This window comes from Sminthopsis crassicaudata, chromosome 4, assembly GCF_048593235.1.
Source record: "Sminthopsis crassicaudata isolate SCR6 chromosome 4, ASM4859323v1, whole genome shotgun sequence".
Lineage (NCBI taxonomy): Eukaryota > Metazoa > Chordata > Mammalia > Dasyuromorphia > Dasyuridae > Sminthopsis > Sminthopsis crassicaudata.
Window position 1 is genome coordinate 125,689,475 of NC_133620.1, and position 20,125 is coordinate 125,709,599.

The window sequence follows — 20,125 nt, forward strand, 5'->3', positions numbered from 1 at the left end:
TCTCTATTCTAGGTCAGAGTTGGTGGCTGAGAGATTGAGTTAAGACAGCAGATCTCCTCCCAGAGAGTGATTGGCAGTCTCTGGAGACAACAGAATGTTACATATTGGCGTCCACAATGTGGGGCAAGGACTTTTGCTTATCCTGACAAGGACTTACTCTGAGTCCTTCAGAGGAGTTAGCCCAGACCTTCACATTTAAGGACTTGTTCTGAGCCCTTCAGAGGAGCTAAAACAGACCTTAGCAATTTGGTGCCCAAACAGGGACCCTCAAACCGACAAGATCCTGATTCCAGTGGAAAAGGCTCTGATCCAGATCTCAGTGGGAAAGTCTCTCCAGAAGCATGAGTAACAAGGAAACTTTGTTAAAGAGCTAAAGTAGAATTTCAGTGAAATGGGGCAAATGCCTTCTGTTCAAGGAAAATGTTTACAGAGCATTATCCAGGTTATGAAAAGCCAAGGATTGATTATAATTTTGGAGGAGATTACTGAACTTTTAAAAACTGTGCAGGTCATATGTCCTTGTTTTTTTCTCTGGAAGAAGAATTGGATCTAGATGAATGGGAATTAGTAGGAAAGCAATTAGGTGAACACTACAATTCCAAACCAAACTCAATTTCCAAAGATACACTTCATACCTACAATTTAATCCAAGTGGCTTTAAAAATTGTATTCTAAAGGAAGAGAAGAAGGAGCAAAATGGGGAGGTGTCAACTAAACTAGATGAAAAGGATGAATCAGATAACAATGAAGTTAAGTACAATTCTGAGCAACAGGAGCACCTCCCATCTCCTCCCTCAATTAACCCTTCAGGGGTGGAGCAAGAAGCAGGAGGGGAAGAAGCAGAAATACAAATAGAATCACCTGTTAAGCAGCTTATGATAAGATTAGAAAAAGCATTGATTAAGGCTAAGAGAGAAGGACTGGATATAAGTGATTTTATACATGCATATTCTGTGATTGAAGAGATTGACTCTGTAGGTCAAAAAAGAAGATATGTACTTTTAGATTTGAATAAAATTAAAGATTTGAAAAAAGGTTGTACCCTTTATGGGGCTACATCAGCTTATGTTAAAATGTTACTAGATGGTTTGTCTTATGAAGTCCTAACCCTGAATGATTGGAAATCCATAGCAAGACATGTCTAGAACCTGGACAAAACTTACTGTGGCTTGTGGAGTTTCATGAATTATGTAAAATCCAAGTCAGATGCAATTTGGAAATAGGAGTTAACACATAATTCACTTTTGAGCAATTAGCTGGTGAAGGTCACTATGAAGAGAATTCAGAACAGGTTAAATATACCATGACAGTGTATGAGCAAATTGCTAAGGCTGCAATAAAATTTTGGGGTTCCCTCTCTAGACAGAAAGATGAGGGGGAGGCTTTCACTAAAATAGAGCAAGATCCCAATGAACCTTTTTGCGGATTTTGTGGGATGTTTGCAAACTGCTGTCAAAAGAACTATTGGAGAAAATGCAGTTACAGAAATAATGACCAGACATATGGCTAAGGAAAATGCCAATGAGATTTGCAAAAGAATTACATTGGGATTAGACAAAGATGCTCCTTTAGAGGAGATCATAAAACAATGTGCCACAGTGGGAACAAATGCTTTTTACACCCAGACTGGCAAGAGACTTCTAGAGAAACTCAGCCATGTTTTCAATGTGGAAAAATTGGACATCTTAAGAGCTCAATGTAGATATGGAGATAGAGTGAGAAGACAGGGTGAGAGGACAAGACCCAATACCCCATGTCCAAAATGCAACAGAGGACTCCATTGGGCATCATCAGAGTGTAGACTAATTCAGGGAAACGGGATGAGGGGCCCAGGTCTAGGGCCCCAGGCAAAAAAGACTTGGGGCAGGTGGCAGCTGAGGTTACACCCAAAGAGCCTTTAGAAGGTCAGGACTCTGATGTGGTCTATCAGCTGAAAAGCAATCACATGGAAGAAAAGGATTACCTGATCAGTCAGCCAAAAGGCAATCAGATTGCAAAAATGGATTACACTTGGGGAGAATACAGGCCTTTTAAACCAACAGGGCTGTGTCCAGTGCAAACAACTCCAATGTAATTGTCAGATGATGAGAAGAGATTTAGAAAGTGGTAAATAGAAGGAAATTAGATAGGTTAACTGCCTGGGAGAGAGTGTTTGCTTGTATTTTTTCAGAGAGAGACAGAAAAAAAGAAAGACTTCATAACAAAGGAGAAAATCTAAGAAACAGCTGACACTGAAAGAGCATGGCTAATAAGACTATTAAAGAACTTTAAAACCAGCAGGAATCATTGGATTTCCTAACATAAGATGAGACTAATGGACAATGGACTTATGGATATTTATAAATTCTCAATTTATGATTATTTGATCATGTTATTTGTTACATACTTCTAGTATGTATTATGTTACTATGTTACTATGTGTTTATGTAATCTATGTAATTATGTGTAATGCCTCCCATATTGATGGATTTATGTTTCAAGGTCATGACCACCCTATGTTCTAAATCAAAAGAAAGGGGGAGATGTTAAGTTCTTACTAAGTGCTAATGAGATAATGAGATATTAGGTTCTTACTAAGTGCAAAGTCAGTACTTAACAATTCTCTAGTTCTGGCCTTTAAGGGAAGTTTTACCCCTTTGAACTTCTGGAGAGGAGCTTGCATGTTTAAGAGGAGCCAAGTTCATTGGTTGAAGTATTTTTTCCCAGAAGCCCCTGAGTTATTCCACACCTATTCCTCTGGGAGGATAAAAGAAGCGACATTGAGCAAGGAAAAGGAGACTACTCTAGGTCAGAGTTAGCAACAGTTGAGACAGCAGATCTCCTCCCAGAGAGCGATCAGCAGTTTCTGGAGACAACAGAATATTACACAGAGTCACACAATAATGTCTGAGGCTGGATTTGAACTCATGAAGATGAGCGTTCCTGACTCAAAAGGCTCAAGCACTGTAACAATGTGTCACCCAGCTGCCCAAATGTGTGGGAAATTAAGTTAACATTTGAGAATCTTATACAGTCCTATTTTCCTTAACATTTCCTTATCACTTCTCAAACATTATCTTTGCCACATATAGAAAGGAGAATTAGTTTTATGATTTATTTGCTTTGATAGTGGAAAATTGAGATGAAGCCAGTCTTGCATAAATGAATTTAAAAGCATTTATTAAACACTTGCAATGGGCTATCACAAATTCTTGTGTTACAAATATAATCAAGCAAGACAATGTCCTTGCTCTTAAGTCCAGGTTGGAGAGTGTAATGTTCTGGTTAGTTTTCTGTAGGTCTTTGGACTAGCCTTTGGTTCAGCAGAGTAATCATCAAAAGAATAGCCAGAGATAAAGTCCAAATTCTTTATTATCTCCTTCAAAATCTTATCTCCTTGCCTGGGGCTTCGGCTAGCTTTCTGGAGGTCCTCCAGAATGTGTCTTGGTTTCTGTGGGGGAGGCAGGAGAACCACCACAACAGTCTCTGTCTTGAAGTCTGTTTCAGTCTGAGAGCTTGTGGACACTGTTTTTCTGTTGGGTTATAAAAGCTGTATTCTCCCCAATCCCTGTCTCCTATCTGATTGCTTCTCAGCTGACTGATCATATCAGAGTATTGAACTTCTAAAGACTCTCTGGGTGTAACTTTGGCTGCCATCATCCCCCACCTGTTTTTTGTTTGAGGTCTTGGAGCTGGGCCCCACCTCTCAAATTTCCCTGGGCCAATCTACATTCTGAGGCCCAATGGAAGCCTCTGTTGCATTTTGGACATGGGGTTTTGGGTCTTGTTCTCTCACCCTGTCCTCTCACTCTATCATATCTATTCCAACATTGAGCTTTCAGATGCCCTACACTGAAAGCATTGATGCATCTTTCTGGAAGTCCCTTGCCAAGAGGGACCCTGTATTACCATGTTTTGCATCATAGCCTGGCTATCAAAGGCATTTGTGCCTTCTGTGGCACAAGGTCTTATGATCTGATCTAAAGGAGCATCCTTGTGTAGTCCTAGTATAATTCTTCTATAATCCTCATTAGCATTTTCTCTAGCAAGTTGTTTGATCATTATTCCTGTTGCTGCATTTTTACCAATGGTTCTTGTTAACAGCTTTGCAGACATCCCACAAAATCAGCAAAGGGTTCATTTGGACCTTGTTCTATTTTTGTGAAGGCTTCCCCTCTATCTTGTTTTCCTGGGAGGGTGCCCCATGCTTTGAGAGCAGCAGCAGCAACAGCAGCAATTTGCTCATATACCATCAAAGGATAATTAATCTATGCTAAAGTGTCTGCATATTGACCTTTACCTACTAGTTGATAAAAGGTGATTTGTATATTAACTCCAGTTTATCTATTATGTTGGTCTTGTATTCTACATAGTTCACTATACTCTGAAAACCATAACAAGTTTTGTCCAGGTTCTAAACATGTCCTCGCTATAGATTTCCAATCACTAGGGGTTAAAATTTCATAAGCTAAATTCTCTAATGCCATCTTAGCATAAGACGATGTAGCCCCATAAAGAGTGCAACACTTTTTCAAATCTTTGATAATTTCTAGATCAAAAGAAGTGTATCTTCTTTTTCTTGACTTGAAGAGTCAAACCCTTTAATAACGGAATATGCTTCTTTTCAATCTGATATATTCTGTCCTTTTTTAACTCTGTGCCTTTGGTAATCTTGTCATAGGGGGTGGACAAAGTTCCTGCATGGATGGTGCTAATGGTGTCACTGCCCCTCCCCCTCATCCCTCTCCCTCCATCCATGAAGGGTTAATTAAGGGGGGGGGGGGGTAGGACAGGGGATGGGGAATGCCCTAATGGCTTCTGCTGTGAAGTACCACATTCCTTAATTTCATTAGCACTGTACTTAACTCCTTTCTTGTCTAATTCTTAATGCTTTTCATCTACTTTTTTCAATAACCTCCACCTTCTGTTCTTTCTTCTTTTTCCTTATTCTAATACTTATGTAATTCCTTAAAGCCAATTGTATTAAGTTATACGTATAGAATGTTTCTTTAGGAATTGAATTAGGACCATTATAATTGTAATATTCAATTAGTTGTTGTGTCCCACTCGTTTTCACTCATCTGGATCCAATTCTTCCTTAGAGAACCAAGGAGATGTGTATTTCAATGTTTCAAGTTCAATTATCTGCTTCCAAGTTACAATCAAACCTTGGTTTTTTTTTTTTTTTTTTTTTTTTTTTTTTTTTAATTAGTTTAACTATGCATTCTGTACACTTTCCTCACAGTGGAGAAAGCTGTTTTCTAAACGTTTGTCCCATTTCAGCTGAAACACTAGTTTATCCCTTAGCAAAGTTTCTTTCTTGTCTATTTTTGTATTCACCTTAATTTCTGGGTCATGGAGACTTTTCCACTGAAATCAGAATTGTGTCAGTCTGGACTGCTGAATGTAAATCCTTAGTCCCATGTTTCAGGCGCCAAAATTTAAGGTTCTGGTTGGTTTTCTGGAGGTCTTTGGACCAACCTTCATTTTAGCAGAGTAATCACCATGAGAATAGCCAGGAATAAAAGTCCAAATTCTTTATTATCTCCTTCATAGTCTGATCTCCTTGCCTGGGACCCAGCCTAGCTTTATGGGACTTGGTCTCAGTGGAGAAATAAAGGAGGAAAGGCCAGCCATCATGATTGTGGGAGATGGAATGAATATCTCTCTTTGGGTCCAAGACTTTAAGCCCCAGCCTCAGTCCTCTGTCTTCTCTGAGTCTGTCTCTGAACCCTTGTAGGCTGGTATATACTCTATTATAATTATATCATTGTAGGTATGAATCTTGTAGAACTATATTAAATACTAAGTACATGTACTGAACTAGAGAACTATTAATCACCATGCTAAATTAGATAACCACTGTCTTATCAATTCCACTGAGTTAACACCTTTTAAGTTCTGGCTCATTACAGGAGATGAGGAATTTGCACATATAAGGAAGTGGTGGCCAAGATTGTGGTTGAGGGAAGTCAGAGAGATGGTGATTGGAGTCACAGGAAAATTGATTGGTACAATGGTAATATTAATTTGTTTCAAAGGTATAGTTGGAAAGAGAGAGAGAGAGAGAGAGAGAGAGAGAGAGAGAGAGAGAGAGAGAGAGAGAGAGAGAGAGAGACTGTGTGTGTGTATGCATGCATGCATGTGATTACATGTGTGCATGTATAATGAGAAAGTAAAATGGTATTTCTGGGTCCAGCAACATAAGAAATCACAAACCAACTTCACTGATCAGAAACTCAGTTGAATTCTGGATCAGAGGTAGAGGTTGGAGCACATTTAAATGCCTGGCTCTTGAAGGTGATTTTAAGGTTAACTTCTGATACATCCAGACTGTGTGATCTATAGGTAAGTTATAACCTTTTCCAGGTAATTCTCTAATATATATATATAGATAGATAGATAGATAGATAGATAGATATAGATATAGATAGATAGATAGATAGATATAGATATATATATATAGATATATATATAGATATAGATAGATATAGATAGATAGATAGATAGATATAGATATAGATAGATAGATAGATAGATATAGATAGATATATATATAGATATATATATAGATATAGATAGATATAGATAGATATAGATAGATATAGATAGATAGATAGATAGATAGATAGATAGATAGATAGATAGATAGATATGTTAGAGCAATGCCTTTTAGAGAAAATTAGAATGCTTTGTATTCAACAATAAGGTTTGTAGAAAAGATAGTGAATCTTAAATCAGTCACTATAGCTGTATTTTTTTTTAATTATCACATCTGTTGATCATCATTCTTTAACTAATACAAAAGATATATTAGAGACTACAGGGTATTTATAGTCTCATGCCAGTATTTGAGGGGAAAAAAAAATATTAACCATTTATTCAGTTCCTTGTTTTTATTCCCTAAGATAGGATAAATAAATAAATAAAACATGTCTCTAATAAGCACATGTATTATAGTTATAGTAGGGTTTCTTCATAGGGAATACTATGATTCATAATTATATTCCACACAGTATCCCATGCAGTTACCTTTTCTTCTACTAACAATCTCCTTGCCTTGGTTGATATTTTCAAATTTCCTCTTCAGGTGGTCTAAAGCAAAAAAAGGACTCCATTGTTCAATAACAGAAACAAGTATGTTTTCAAGGACAAAATAACATTTTTGTATCCATCAGGAAACTTTTCAATGTCTACTAAGGTTGTAATAATATATTTTTTAATTTGTTGTATTATTTATTTATTATTGTTAGAGCATTACAAATTAAAAATGGATGAATCAATTAAAAAAAACTTTTTCTAAGTTCTAAAATTTATATTTTATTGAAGGCCAAATCTACCTGTGACAATGCTTAATAACTTGCCCTAATTCATGTGGCAGGGGCAGGGAGCGAGGAGGGGAGAAGTAGGAGGTTATGCATGGTAAGTGATAAAGTCACTTCTAATCAGTTCATGACATCACAGCTGTGATGTCACAGCTAGCACATTTTATGAGTCAGGACCATTTTTTATTTAAAAAATGTCTCTTGATATCTTTAAGGGGGAAAATGCTTCTACCTTGTTGTACAAAGAGTACATATTATATGCTTTGTAACCTGCAGACTAAATGTATATGTAATTATTTCAGACAATTTGGAATTCTGTGTAGATTGTTCCTGTAGTCTTCAATAAGTCTATATCAGTGACCCTTGTTTAGTTGTTGCAACCGACTTCATGACTACACTTTCCTTGTCAGTGTTTTATGACATGAAGTAAATGAAGCAATTCAGTAAAAGAGGGACTCAGTGAGTCACTATAAAATTATTCTATAAAAGAAACAAATCATAAGAAAACATGTATTTTTCTGTTTTATGATATGATTTGTAAGATACAGAAGTTATCTTATTGGCTGTTTCAAAGAAACAGGCATTGCATGGTTGAGGGTGCTGGTCAAAGTCCTAGAAACTGTAGTATTCTCCTTAGTTTGTATGCGGATTTGGGTAAGCTTGTTAACCTTTAGAGGCCTTAGTTTCCTCAACTTTAAAATGGAGGGTGGTAATTGCTAACCTTTGAGGGTCTTCCTAGCTTGAAATCTATGATCTCATAATTCTATGGTTTGTTTGTTTTTAAATAAAATCTTACTAGGGTAATAATCCTAAAATAGGAGTCTTTTTCTTGCTTAATAATACTCTTTGTGCTGTTTCTGCCTATAGGAAAAAGCCCAAATTCTTTAGCCCCTTTTTCATTCAAAATCTATTCCATTTTGTCCATCTAAGCTACCCACATGATAGGATCACTTTATGTAAGGAAAGAAGGTAGAGAGTGCCACCACCTGGGGAAGGGATAAAGAAAACCAGAATAAGGTTGATAATATTAAGAGTAATAGTAGTCATTCACTTTTCTATAGAATGTTCAGTACTTTTTCTCTAACAACCCTGGTGGTTAGTCTAGTTTTGTAAATGAGGAAATTAATTAAATTCATAATTCTTTAAATTCATAAAAATTATATGATTTGCCATTATCAAAGGACTAGTGATAGAATAATAACTGAAACTCATATTCAGTTCTTTACACCATGTTGCTACTCACTGTGCAAGGATAGTAAATCTTGTAAAGAACCAATTTTAGTCTCTTCTTCATACCAGGGTAATGGAGCATATTACCACGTACAAGGAATATGTTAGAAATTAATTTTTCTACTTGAAGGAGCAGATAAATCCTAAGTTATATCACCATAAAAAGTGAGTTCAGTGGAAGTGCAAGCACCCCAAAGAGCTGGGTCACCCTCATGGAAAAACCAGATATAATTCATGGATTTTTTGTGCAAGTTGTCAAGTGCAAGTAATTTTGGCACTCCATTCAAAGTGCACTTTACAATATATTGCTTTCAAGGATGTCTAGGTCTTCAAACCCAGATCCTGACAAGCATCTTGTTTTAGGACATTTTTAAAGTGTTGAATTTAGCTTAGCAAGTGGTTGCATTGGAATGTTTCATCATATATAAAAGATTTCATAGGGTTATCTCAGAAATCTCAACTGTATTATTGAGAAGCTCTGTAACAGATGAAGAACCACTCTAATAAGGTTATTTATTCCTTTGGAGAAATTAAAATCTCAGAAAAATGGATGCCTTTTTCTTTTCCCCACTGTCCTCTGAGCTGCTGCGTGTAAACCTTGTACTCACCCCTCCACTTTCATTCATCCCATTTCTTCAACTTTGCTCAGTTCAGATTTGATACAAAATAAACATATATATATATATATATATATATAGATAGATAATACATGTGTGCATATACAAGATTTATGTGTGTACATGTATATGTATGCATTTATAGACACACATAATTATTATCAAATAATTATTATGAGACATCCTATCTCTAGCCTGCTCTGTTTGACTGCAGCTACCTTATGGGCTAGAGCAAAGCTTCTTAAATTGTGAGTCATGATCTCGGAGTAATATAACTGAATGTGGGGGTTGTGAAAAATTTGCCCTGAAAGGTTTTTTAATTCAGTGACCAAAAATTAATTCAAAATTAAATGCATATTTCTGGCATCAATTGCCCCATGTTGCATCTCACGAGTTCACTACAGCTTTGGTTATGAATACACAACTTGTGCATTTTGCATGAACACTGCAAGATTCAAGATGGGGTCATATAATTATTGCTTGGGCACCAAGGTGTTGAGAGTAGAAAAAAAAAGTCCTGGTTATTATCTATATATTAATGCCTTGTTATTTAGCCTTAAATATTAAAACGAACATGTTTACAAACCAAATTCTCAAATTCATTAAGGTGAAGGTGTTATGAAATATCATGGTATCTCATGCCGGGACCTGCCTGGAGTTTTTAATTTTTTTTTTTTTTTCTTTACAGATGAAGGAATTTCTAATGAAATCACCCGGGTAAGTAACTTAAAGAATTATTTTCTGCTGTTACCACATAGAAATCAAGAATCTTTGATAAGCTTTTGCTTATTTGTATACTTAATAGAATAGTAATGTATTTAGAAAAAAAATTATTGAAGTTAAGAGTCCCCAGAAGTAGGTAGTTATTGGAGGTGGATGGTGTTTGGGAAATATTGACAATCCAATTATGCCAGCATTGGTAGCTTTATAGTATTAGTCACTTTGGCAATACCAAGTAAACTTTTTCACATTCCAGGGAAATAGTCTTTTTAACTTGATGTAAATCAGGGGGCTAAGCTCCTGGAGGACAAGGACTGTATAACACCTAGTGTATTGTGGGTGCTCAGTAAGTGCTAAATTATTGATTAAGCTGTAAGATGAAATTATATTTAATTTTATATCCTTTATTTCAGTACTTATTTAAAATTGGACAAAATGTTGAAAATCTAACATAGCATTAGAATGAAACAAAACCCTGTTAGGTATCATTTATCCTTTGTAGTGTTGAAAATAAACATTTGAGAATCATTGGCAGAATTGCCTGTACAAATATCCCTCTACATTGCTGGCCATAAGTAGAAGGAAAGCCTTTGAAATAAACCAGAGTAGCTAACTTTAACTTTTTTTTTTTTTTTTTTGTATCACTGTCCCTTTGCAAATAACAACCCAAATATGAGGAATTTAAGAATTAAGCCATTGATTGGTCTAACACACATTTTTCAAGGTTTTTCTGTGTGCAATGTGCTGGGGTATGCACAGGGATGAAATACAAGGATAGATAAGACACGGTCCTTGCCCTCAAGGAGCTTACAATATAGTCAAGGTAAGGCACTCACACACATAACATGTATGTAAACATACACACACAAATATAATAAAAATTAGAATGGGATGTGTATATGAGAAGAAGACATAAAAAGTACAAAAGCCTTTGAAATCAAATGAAGTTTGGCATATCAGGAAAAGCTTCATTGCAGAGGTGATTTTTGAGCTGATGGGTAAGATGGGAAAGATGTCAATAGAAAGAGATGAAGGGATCAGAGGAGAATATTAGATCGCCAACCACCAGAACACAAGTTCAGAGATAGGGAAACACAGGGTGTGTCCAGAGTGCTTTCATTTTGACTGGGTGTGGACGGGAGAAGAGTATTGAATGAAAGAATTAAGGGCATGGATATCTACTTTTTGCATAGGGTAGGAATGGACACCAGACTGCATGAGATTGAAAGAGAGTGAGACAAATTATTTATGCCCTGAATAATGTTTTAGACTTAACTTCCTATGAGTTACAATTCATTTGACTCTTTGATACTTTACTTATAACATGTTTTCCTCAGAATAATGCTCTGTATGCTTTGGACAGCAAAACTTTCTGACACCATATATATGCACATTTATTTTTTTAAATTGTACTAAAATTGCCCCTTCTGTTTCTTTTTATTTACCATAGGCAAAAGATTTCCCTTTTTCTAGTTTCTTATGCTGAGAAATGGGTTGATGATGAGGAAGGCAAGCAGGTATAACTAGTTATTTAAAATGTTTGGCAGTGAAAGAGTCATAGAAATAAGAATAAGGAAAAAAGGAAAAAGGAAAAGTTTTTTTAAAAAATAACATGAAGACATTTATAGGAGGAGAGGAAGCCAAGTGAGGAGAGTAAAGACTAAAAAAAAAAAGAAGAGATTTTCAGTACAAGTAAGACTGGTTTTAAGAGAGATGGGAAGGGAAATGCAAGAGAACTAATGGAGGGGAAGATGGGAAGATACTGATCTTGGGTAGGAAGAAAGTCACCCTTTCCACAAAGGAAAGAAGGAAGTGATAACTGAAGACCCATGTTTTGAAGGAAGATGAAGAGGAAGAGAGAAAGACTTCAATCTTTTCAGTGGTGTGAGAAGTGGTATAATTTATGATAGTGATGAAGCTGGTCTATGCTCAGAAGCTTGAGAGAAGAGGAGGGTTAGAACTGATCCCATGGGGGATATGATAGTGAGCCAAAGATGAAATATAACACATTTGGTACTCAATTAACATAATGACAATAGTAACACCAGAAATAATTATTTTGATAGCTAAAATTTACACATCAAGTTTAATTTCATTTACTGTCAAATTTGGAATTTAGGAACAAAGAAAAGGCCAAAGTGGTTCGGTGTGAAGGACTAAACAGAAGAATTTATATTTGGTCCTAAAGACAAGAGGCAGCCACAGAAGTTATTTGAGTAAAGAGTAGGTATATCTGCATTTGAGGAAAATTACTTGTATAGTAGGATAGCCTACAGATTGTTGCAGTAATCCAAATCTGAACAAAGGTGGCTGTGTGAACTGTAAGAATGGTTTGGATTAGAGGAGAGACATGCTGTGTAGGTAGAAATAGAGATCTGTGGTAGAAGATGAGCCAAGAAGAAAGGTGTAAGCCTGGGAGTTGGGAATAAATTGTGGGGGAGAACGAAGGAAAGAAAGAAACATTTATTTAGTGCCATGTTTTATAAATTTTGTAAACCATCACAAAGATAAGCATTTAGCCAGACTAGGTGGTTTACAAGTAGTGTCTCATTTGATCCTCACAGCAATCCTGAAATGTAGTTGCAATTTTTCCCCCTTTTACAGTTGAAGATATTGAGGCAGATAGTGGTTAAGTGACTTGCCCAGATTCAATTACTAAATGTCTAAAGTTGGATTTGAACTGGTTCTTCTTGTTCAGTGCTGTCAGTTCATCTGTGCCACCTAGCTTTATTAGTATTTTTTAAAGTCTGAACATACTATTTCTTCTTCATTCTCACTTCTAGAAATTATTTCCTTTGATATTGTAGACCTTTTGTTCCTCCAAATTAGATTTATTTTTATTTTGTCTTAAATCTATAAAGTCAAAGTTTGAACCAATGCTCTGAATCCAAATCCATTGATCTTTCTATTCATCTTCTCTTTGCTTACATATATCAGGTAGGGGCTAGATAAATCTGGTCTGGCACATATGCCAATAAATGCCTCTTATATACTTAAGTTTAAATGTCACAGATTCTGCATTCCATGGCTCTTATTTATTACTGATCTCTTTCTAGCAAATGTATCCCTAAGGCATATCTTGTGACTGACTTTTATCAAGATTATATGTTGTTCTTCATCCAGGCTCTTCCTACTGGCAATTAGTACCCTGAAAAATGCCCATGAAACTAATCCCTAGTCATAACAGGTAGCATATAGAAAAGAGAGAAATCTCATTTTCCTAGCTTGTTCTTCTACAACCTGCTTCTGCAGTCCCATTCTCCACTTTTCTTCATACAGGGAACCGAGCCATGACACTTTATTTTAGGGAAATCAACTCACATCTGCAAAGATCCTTTCTTGTTTCACTAACAAAATTGACATCTCTTGGTTCATTATCTTCTGCTTTATTGGTGGGTTTATGTAAAATATTGTCCTGATGGCTTTTCTCAATGCTTTTTTTGCTGTCCAGTCTTTTTTGAACTTCTTAAAATAAGTGGACAAATGAAGTTCTTTCTCTCTACTTATTTCTCAGAAAACTGAGTGGTTTTGAATTCTAATATGGTCATTTATTTTGCACTCATTTTTTATCAGGATTTGGTCTTCTCTTCACAGTCTAGCTCCAGCTTATCTTTCCACATCTTTTCTATGGCCCAGTCCAACTGGTTTACTTGCCATCCTTCGTACATGACATTTTTATCTCATATATTATATGTCTTGCCATCAATTGTTTCTGTGTCTGAATATTCTCCTTCCTCACTTTCTACTCTGAAAATGTAGAGCTGCTCTCAAAACTCAAATCAAACATCAGTCTCCTACATGAAACTTCCCCCCAATGTCCTAGTTAATAATTGTGTTAGCATATGTGTCTGAATGTATATATACACACATCATTGTAATATATATACAAATATACATACATGTATATTTAACCTGTTTTCTTTATGTGTGTACATATATATTTATATATACATTCATGCACAAGAAGTTAGATATATAGTATGTTGCCCTATTCCCTCTTCTAGAGACCAGTTTTGTTTCATATTTAATCTCCAATACCAAGTATATGGTATTAGATACTTGATAAAAGCTTGTTGGCTTATTGATTGGTCTACCTGAGGTAGAGATTTGAATTTAAAGATGCTTCCTAACAAGATTTCTATTTCCTCAGCTGTATGTATTCGATCTCTGAATATAAGATGCTTGTAAGTAGGGGGTTGATAGCCCTAGCACCTAGCACAGTACTTGGCACATGTAGATAATTACTCAATGCTTGTTGGTTGATTTAATTATGAAATTAATCTCCTGCTATGATGATAGAATCATGGAAATGATTTTAGGTTCAGTGTTCTGAATTTAACCCCAAGGAGTTACAATATCCATATCTTTCACTGAAATATTAGTAATGTTCAAGGGACCAGAGTGTCTACATAAATAACAACAAAATATGTTCTTAGATAGTTCAAATACAATTGTACCCCAGGAGATTGAAGTCTGTAGATAACAGTAGGGAATTTCCTACTCCTTAATAAATCCTTAATAATAATTCTTTCTGTGTTCCAAATCTCTAGAATCTGAGTTCTTTGGTAGAAGAGAATGTTCCTTTTTTAATCTTAATTGATTGCCTCACCTCCAGAGTGCTAACACTGCTAGTTCAGATAACTTCAGATAAAAGCTTTTGCATCTAACATACAGGGCATATCTACTGTTGGCTATTTTCAAATCTGAAAAGATTGTTTGCCGTCTTCATAGGATCAGTTTATCTGTTGCCTATTGATAACAAACTAGTTAAGTTAGTTAAGAAGTTTTTCACATTCCCTTTTCCCTGGTATAATTCTTATAGTAGGTTGGTTCTTGATGAGATATAATTCACTCTGGTCCTTAGTTCCACCATTTGTAAAGTTTTGGGTTTGGGTTTGACCATCTCTGAGGCCTCCTTATAACTCTAAATCATTGTCCTCATTGATACCCCAGATAGCCAAATCTCTACAAGTCTCTTCTCTTTTAGCCCTTGTAGAAATGCATATCCACTTATCTATTCATGCTGAATAATTAGACTTGCTAAATCCAATCTAGTCTCTTCTACTACATGGCTTATAGTCTCAACTTCCTACAAACAGTCTTTCTGACTAAAAATCAAGCATTCTCTCCACTGTGCCATCTCATTGTCCCACTACACTGCATTCTCCTGACAGTGAGACACTATGCTGAGGAATGTTGTGATGACTGTTTTCATAATTAGGGCATTTATAGCACTTTACATACATGATCTCATTTAGCAGCTTGCTGAGAGAAATAAAATAGATATTGTTATTCCCATTCTATGGACAAAGCTGAGAGTTAAAGGGATCAAGTGATTTGGCTGTTGCCTATTGCACCTAATTTTGGAGGCAAAATTTGAACTCATACCTTCCTTGACTTAAAGGAGTTAATGTCATAATTGTCAAGAACACTTTAAAGCTTAACAAATAATTTACATATATAATCTCATTTGATCTTTTCAACAGTTTGTGAGATATTATTAACTATTATTAACAGATGAGGAAATGGAAGCCAGGGGAGGTTAAGTGACTTTTCTCATCATTCAGTGAGTGTCTGTGAAGCAGAATTCAAATATAAGTTTTTCTGATTTCAAGGCCAACATTTTGCCTATCAGCCTTTCTAATTGTCTTCTGAAAAGAGTAAGAAAGATGTATTGGGAAAGAATGAGGCCATGGCCCAAATGCAAAGGCCTGAGGGGTAGATTCACTTGTACAAAATTCTATACTGTTACCTGCCAGGAGCGGTTTCATCTCCACTTCTGGAAGTGCTAATATACTTCTAGAAGAGGTAGGAAATGAGCCATGCTCTGGAGAATAACTCAGAGCTGCCATTATTGCTCTAGCAGTACAGGAGACTGAGGACAGTGGTGGTAAAATGTAACTTAAATTGCCAGCAAAGTCATGTCTTCACCATGCTGCTTACTTTACTCCTAACTTAGCTCATTCTACCTACTTCTACCTACCCACTAATAGCCTTACCTTCAGCTGAGTTCCATTCTCTTGTTTTTTCATTTTCAGCTCTTCTTTAAGGTTTGTCTTTTCCTTTGAAACAATCTCCTTGAGAGAAAGATATCTGATATTTGTTGTCCTAGAACTCAGCATACTTTCTGATACATATTAAGTGCTTAATAAATGCTTTATAAACTCAGTGCAAAATTGAAATCTCCATGCCACTGAAGCAATAATAACTCTAATCACAAATATTTAAAAACTAGAGATCAAACTCACTTGGGAACAAAAGAGAGAAAATTTTAATTTTGTCAAGACTTATATTAAGTACTTCTTATGTGTAGTGTGTAACCTTTGTCTATGTGATATGCCGACTTTTGATTGGTATTAAGTACAGTCTATTTTTAAATGTGTTTTGGTTTTTTTTTGTGTGTCAGAAGTGTAGGCATCAACTCCACCTAATTTTTGTGTGTTTATATATTTATAATTTGCATTATTTATTTTATGTAATATTATAAACAAATGTGAATATTAAATTCCTGACTTTCTTCTGAGGCAGCAGGTCAGATTTTACAGGATCTAAAGGAGGAAGATGTCAAAATGGAGGATCATCCGTTTGACTATGGGGGAGAGAGAAGGAGAGAAAAGGAAAACACAGAGACAGAGAGAAGAGATTAAATTTATAGACACTGTTTTTTATAAATCAGTGCTACCATTTTTTAGAGTATATTATTTTGTTATCTAAAAGATTTATACAGATTTGACATGTGTCCATTTAAAAACAATTACATAATTGTGAACAGATCTTCCTGTTGTAATGCCTGTTTTCCTTGTGCTATGGTATTGAAATGCTACATATTTAGACAATACCACAAAGTATTTGAATCTTTGAGAAACAGCAATTGAAATAACATGACATTTATTTGCTAGTCTTTTGTGAATTTCTGTTAAAGCAAAAAACTTGTACAATGCATGTTTATATTTGAGCAATGATAAATCATCACTTGAGTTCCTAGGTGGTGCAATGCATAGATTGCTAGAACTGGAGTCAAGAAGATTTATCTTCGTGAGTTCAAATTTGGCTTCACATACTTAATAACTGTGTAATCCTGGATAAGTAACTTTAACCCTGACTTTACTTATTTCCTCATTTATAAAATGAGCTGGAGAAGAAATCAGATACAATTGAAAAATGACTGAACTGAAATTATCACAAGTGCTATCAGAAGTTATAAGATCTTAAAGTCTCTTTCTGGTCATAACTGCAATTATGGATAAATTCAGAACTTTGTGCTAGAGTCAGAGTCAGTAAGCATTTATCAAATACCTACTGTGTGCCAAGCACTCTGCTAAGCATGAGGGCAAGAAAAGGCGAAAGACAGTTCCTGCCTTTAATCCAGTGGTCAGAGGAGGGAAGGAGGGGAGGACAATACACTTAAAACCAAAAAGTATGGAGTGAGGAACCAGGGCTGAGAAAGATAACCTATTCAGGGGCATGAGTCGGGCTAGGGAATGAGTAAAACACTACCCTGAGTGACTTCCTTATAGAGTGCAGATCTGGAGGAGCTCTCCACTGCCTACACTCTTCTCTCTCCAAACTATTGGAGAAAGGGAGACAGAAACAGGGGCTGCTGATGAGGAATGAGTTTCAGAATTGATGTCATTTTGTGGAATAAGTTCAGGGTAGCTACTAGGTGTTGCCTGTGTGATTCTACAATAAACTCCTTTTACTCTTCAGAACATTCCTAGGAGATGTAGTCTCAATTTCTTAATCTGTAAAATTTGGGGAGAATCATGAAATCTCTTGAGTTATCTCTGATAGCCTCTAAAGCCATCTAACTCAATACATAATGCAACAAAAACATCTCTTGTACCAGCAAAGGAGCCTTTCTTGAAAACGTTTTTCAAGGAGGAACTCATCTTATTCAAACTGCTAGTAAGTGTGCAGATCATATAAGATCATCATCCATTTGATCTTGAGAACTTTCAAAAATAAGTGGGAACTTAAGTGTTGTCAAAAATGTCAGCTAGGTGGCACAATGGATAGAGCACCAGCCCTGAAGTCAGGAGGACCTGAGTTCAAATGTGCTCTCAGACACTTCACACTTCTTAGTTGTGTGACCCTGCGCAAGTTAATTAACCCTAATTGCCTCAAAAAAAAAAAAAAAAAGTTTCATTTACTTGTTCCTTTATAATTCAGATCTGATCAGAGTCTGAAGTTTACCAAGATTACTCTGATATAAAATAGCTGAAAAGGATAGAGATTCAGAAAAAGATTTGAATGCTTATATGTACATTGTTAATGTCTTTTCAACTGCAAGGTTCATTCATGATGAGCAATTTTTGGGAATAGTGGTTATTAGTCATTTTTACTACCCCTTTATTGGTGCAAGGTTATATCATGACCCAGTCATTTTCCTTCATACAAGAATGCTTCAGGATGACAAAATTCTCTTAAGATTTTCCAAGTCTTTCTTAAATGTCTTCTGAGAGTATCCCTACCACTAACTTATCCTATACATATTTTATTTGTACATAGTTTGTTTGTATGTTATCTCTTCCTTAGAATATGAGTTCTGTGAGAGCAGGGTCTGCTTTTTGTCTTTCTTAGTTTTCCCAGCATTTAGCACAGTGCTTGGCACCTAGAAGGCACACAATAATAAATGCTAACCTCAGAGGGTTCAATTACAGTTAAACCTATTCCAACCACTCAATTATTTTCTTTGTATATCCATGGTGGATTGCTAATCTAGTAAACTGAGCATGAGCATGGCCTTCCATGTCAGAACCGAAAAATTTTTCTTGATATTGGTGATTGCAGTGTTACTTCTTTCTCTCTAGGCCAGTTTATCTTTAGTTGAATCATCTGGTCCACTTTAATATTTCCTTTGATAAGTACCTTTGCTCCAATGTAAAACTTAGCCAAATAAATGGAAGGCTTTAAGGCAAAGCTCTGACAAGGTCATTCATTTTTTAAAATTTCAATAATATTATTTTTCCATTTACATGTAAAAATAGTTTTCAACACTTATTTTTTGTAAATTTTACCTCTTCTTGTCTCTTACCCATCCCCTCCACAAGACAGCAAGCAATCTGTGTGTATAATCATTTCAAACATATTTTCATGTTAGTCATGTTATAAAAGAAAAGTCAGAACAAAAAAGAAAACCACATGAAAAAAGGTAATAACTAAAAGTAAAAGGTGAAAACAGCTTGATTTAACCCATATTCAAGTTCTCTCTCTGGATATAGATGTCATTTTCTATCCCAAATCTGTTGGAATTGTCTTGAATCACTGTATTTCTGGGAAGAGCTATGTCTATCATAGTTGATCACTTCATCTTGCTATTACTGTGCACAATGTTCTCCTGATTCTGCTCACTTCATTTAGCATCAGTTTAAGTAAATCTTGCCAGTCTTTTCTTGCCCATTATTTCTAATAGGATAATATTCCATTATATTCATGTACCGTAACTTATTGAACTGTTCTCCTATTGATGAATATCCATTCAGCTTCTAGTTCCTTCCACAAAAAAAGTTGCAACAAACATTTTTGAACATGTGGGCCCTTTCTCCTCTATTGTGATCTCTTTGAGATACTGACCCAATGGTGACATTACTAGATCAAAGATTTGATAATCCTTTGGGCTTAGTTCTAAATTGATCTCCAGAATGCCTGGATCAGTTTATAATTCCACTAACAATGCACCAATGTTCCAATTCCCATATCAACATTTGTCATTATTATCCTGTCACTTTCAACAACTTGAAAGCTATAAAGTGGTACCCAGAGTTTGTTTTTTAATTTTCATTCCTCTAATCAATAGTGATTTAAAGCCTTTTTCATGACTAAAAATGGCTTTAATTTCTTCATCTAAAAATTGTTCATGTCCTTTGATGACAAGATCTTTCTTGATTTACTTTCTTAATCAAAAAGGGCTTGTCAGTTTCTTTAGAAATTTTAGGCAAATATCTTGAAATGCCTCAGAAGTTTGTTCTCTTTCCTGATGGCCTTATTGTCCTGTTTACTGCAACATTGCAAACCTCACCTTGGTCTAGTCAACAAGGGAATCTTAAGACTTAAATTCCAAAATTCAGTGTATTTGATTTACAAAGGCAATGCTTTATGCATTTTTGAGATGAAACAACAGGTCATGTGATAAATTATATAATATTTAAGACAAATATGTTTCCCTTTGAGAGTTACCATATAAGTTTGCAGAACTATATTCTCTTCATCTGGCTTATTTCAGCTTTGAAGTCTCATTTTTCTTATTTGCCTATT

General features: G+C 35.5%; 1 protein-coding gene across 1 annotated transcript in view; it reads left to right on the plus strand.

The window, feature by feature from the left end:
- The window catches only part of PDE10A (phosphodiesterase 10A), a 736,567-nt gene that overhangs the window by 581,089 nt on the left and 135,353 nt on the right, over nucleotides 1-20,125 (plus strand). The window contains 1 exon segment of the mRNA XM_074309355.1: nucleotides 9,840-9,868. Within this exon segment, the coding sequence (XP_074165456.1) occupies nucleotides 9,840-9,868 (29 nt within the window).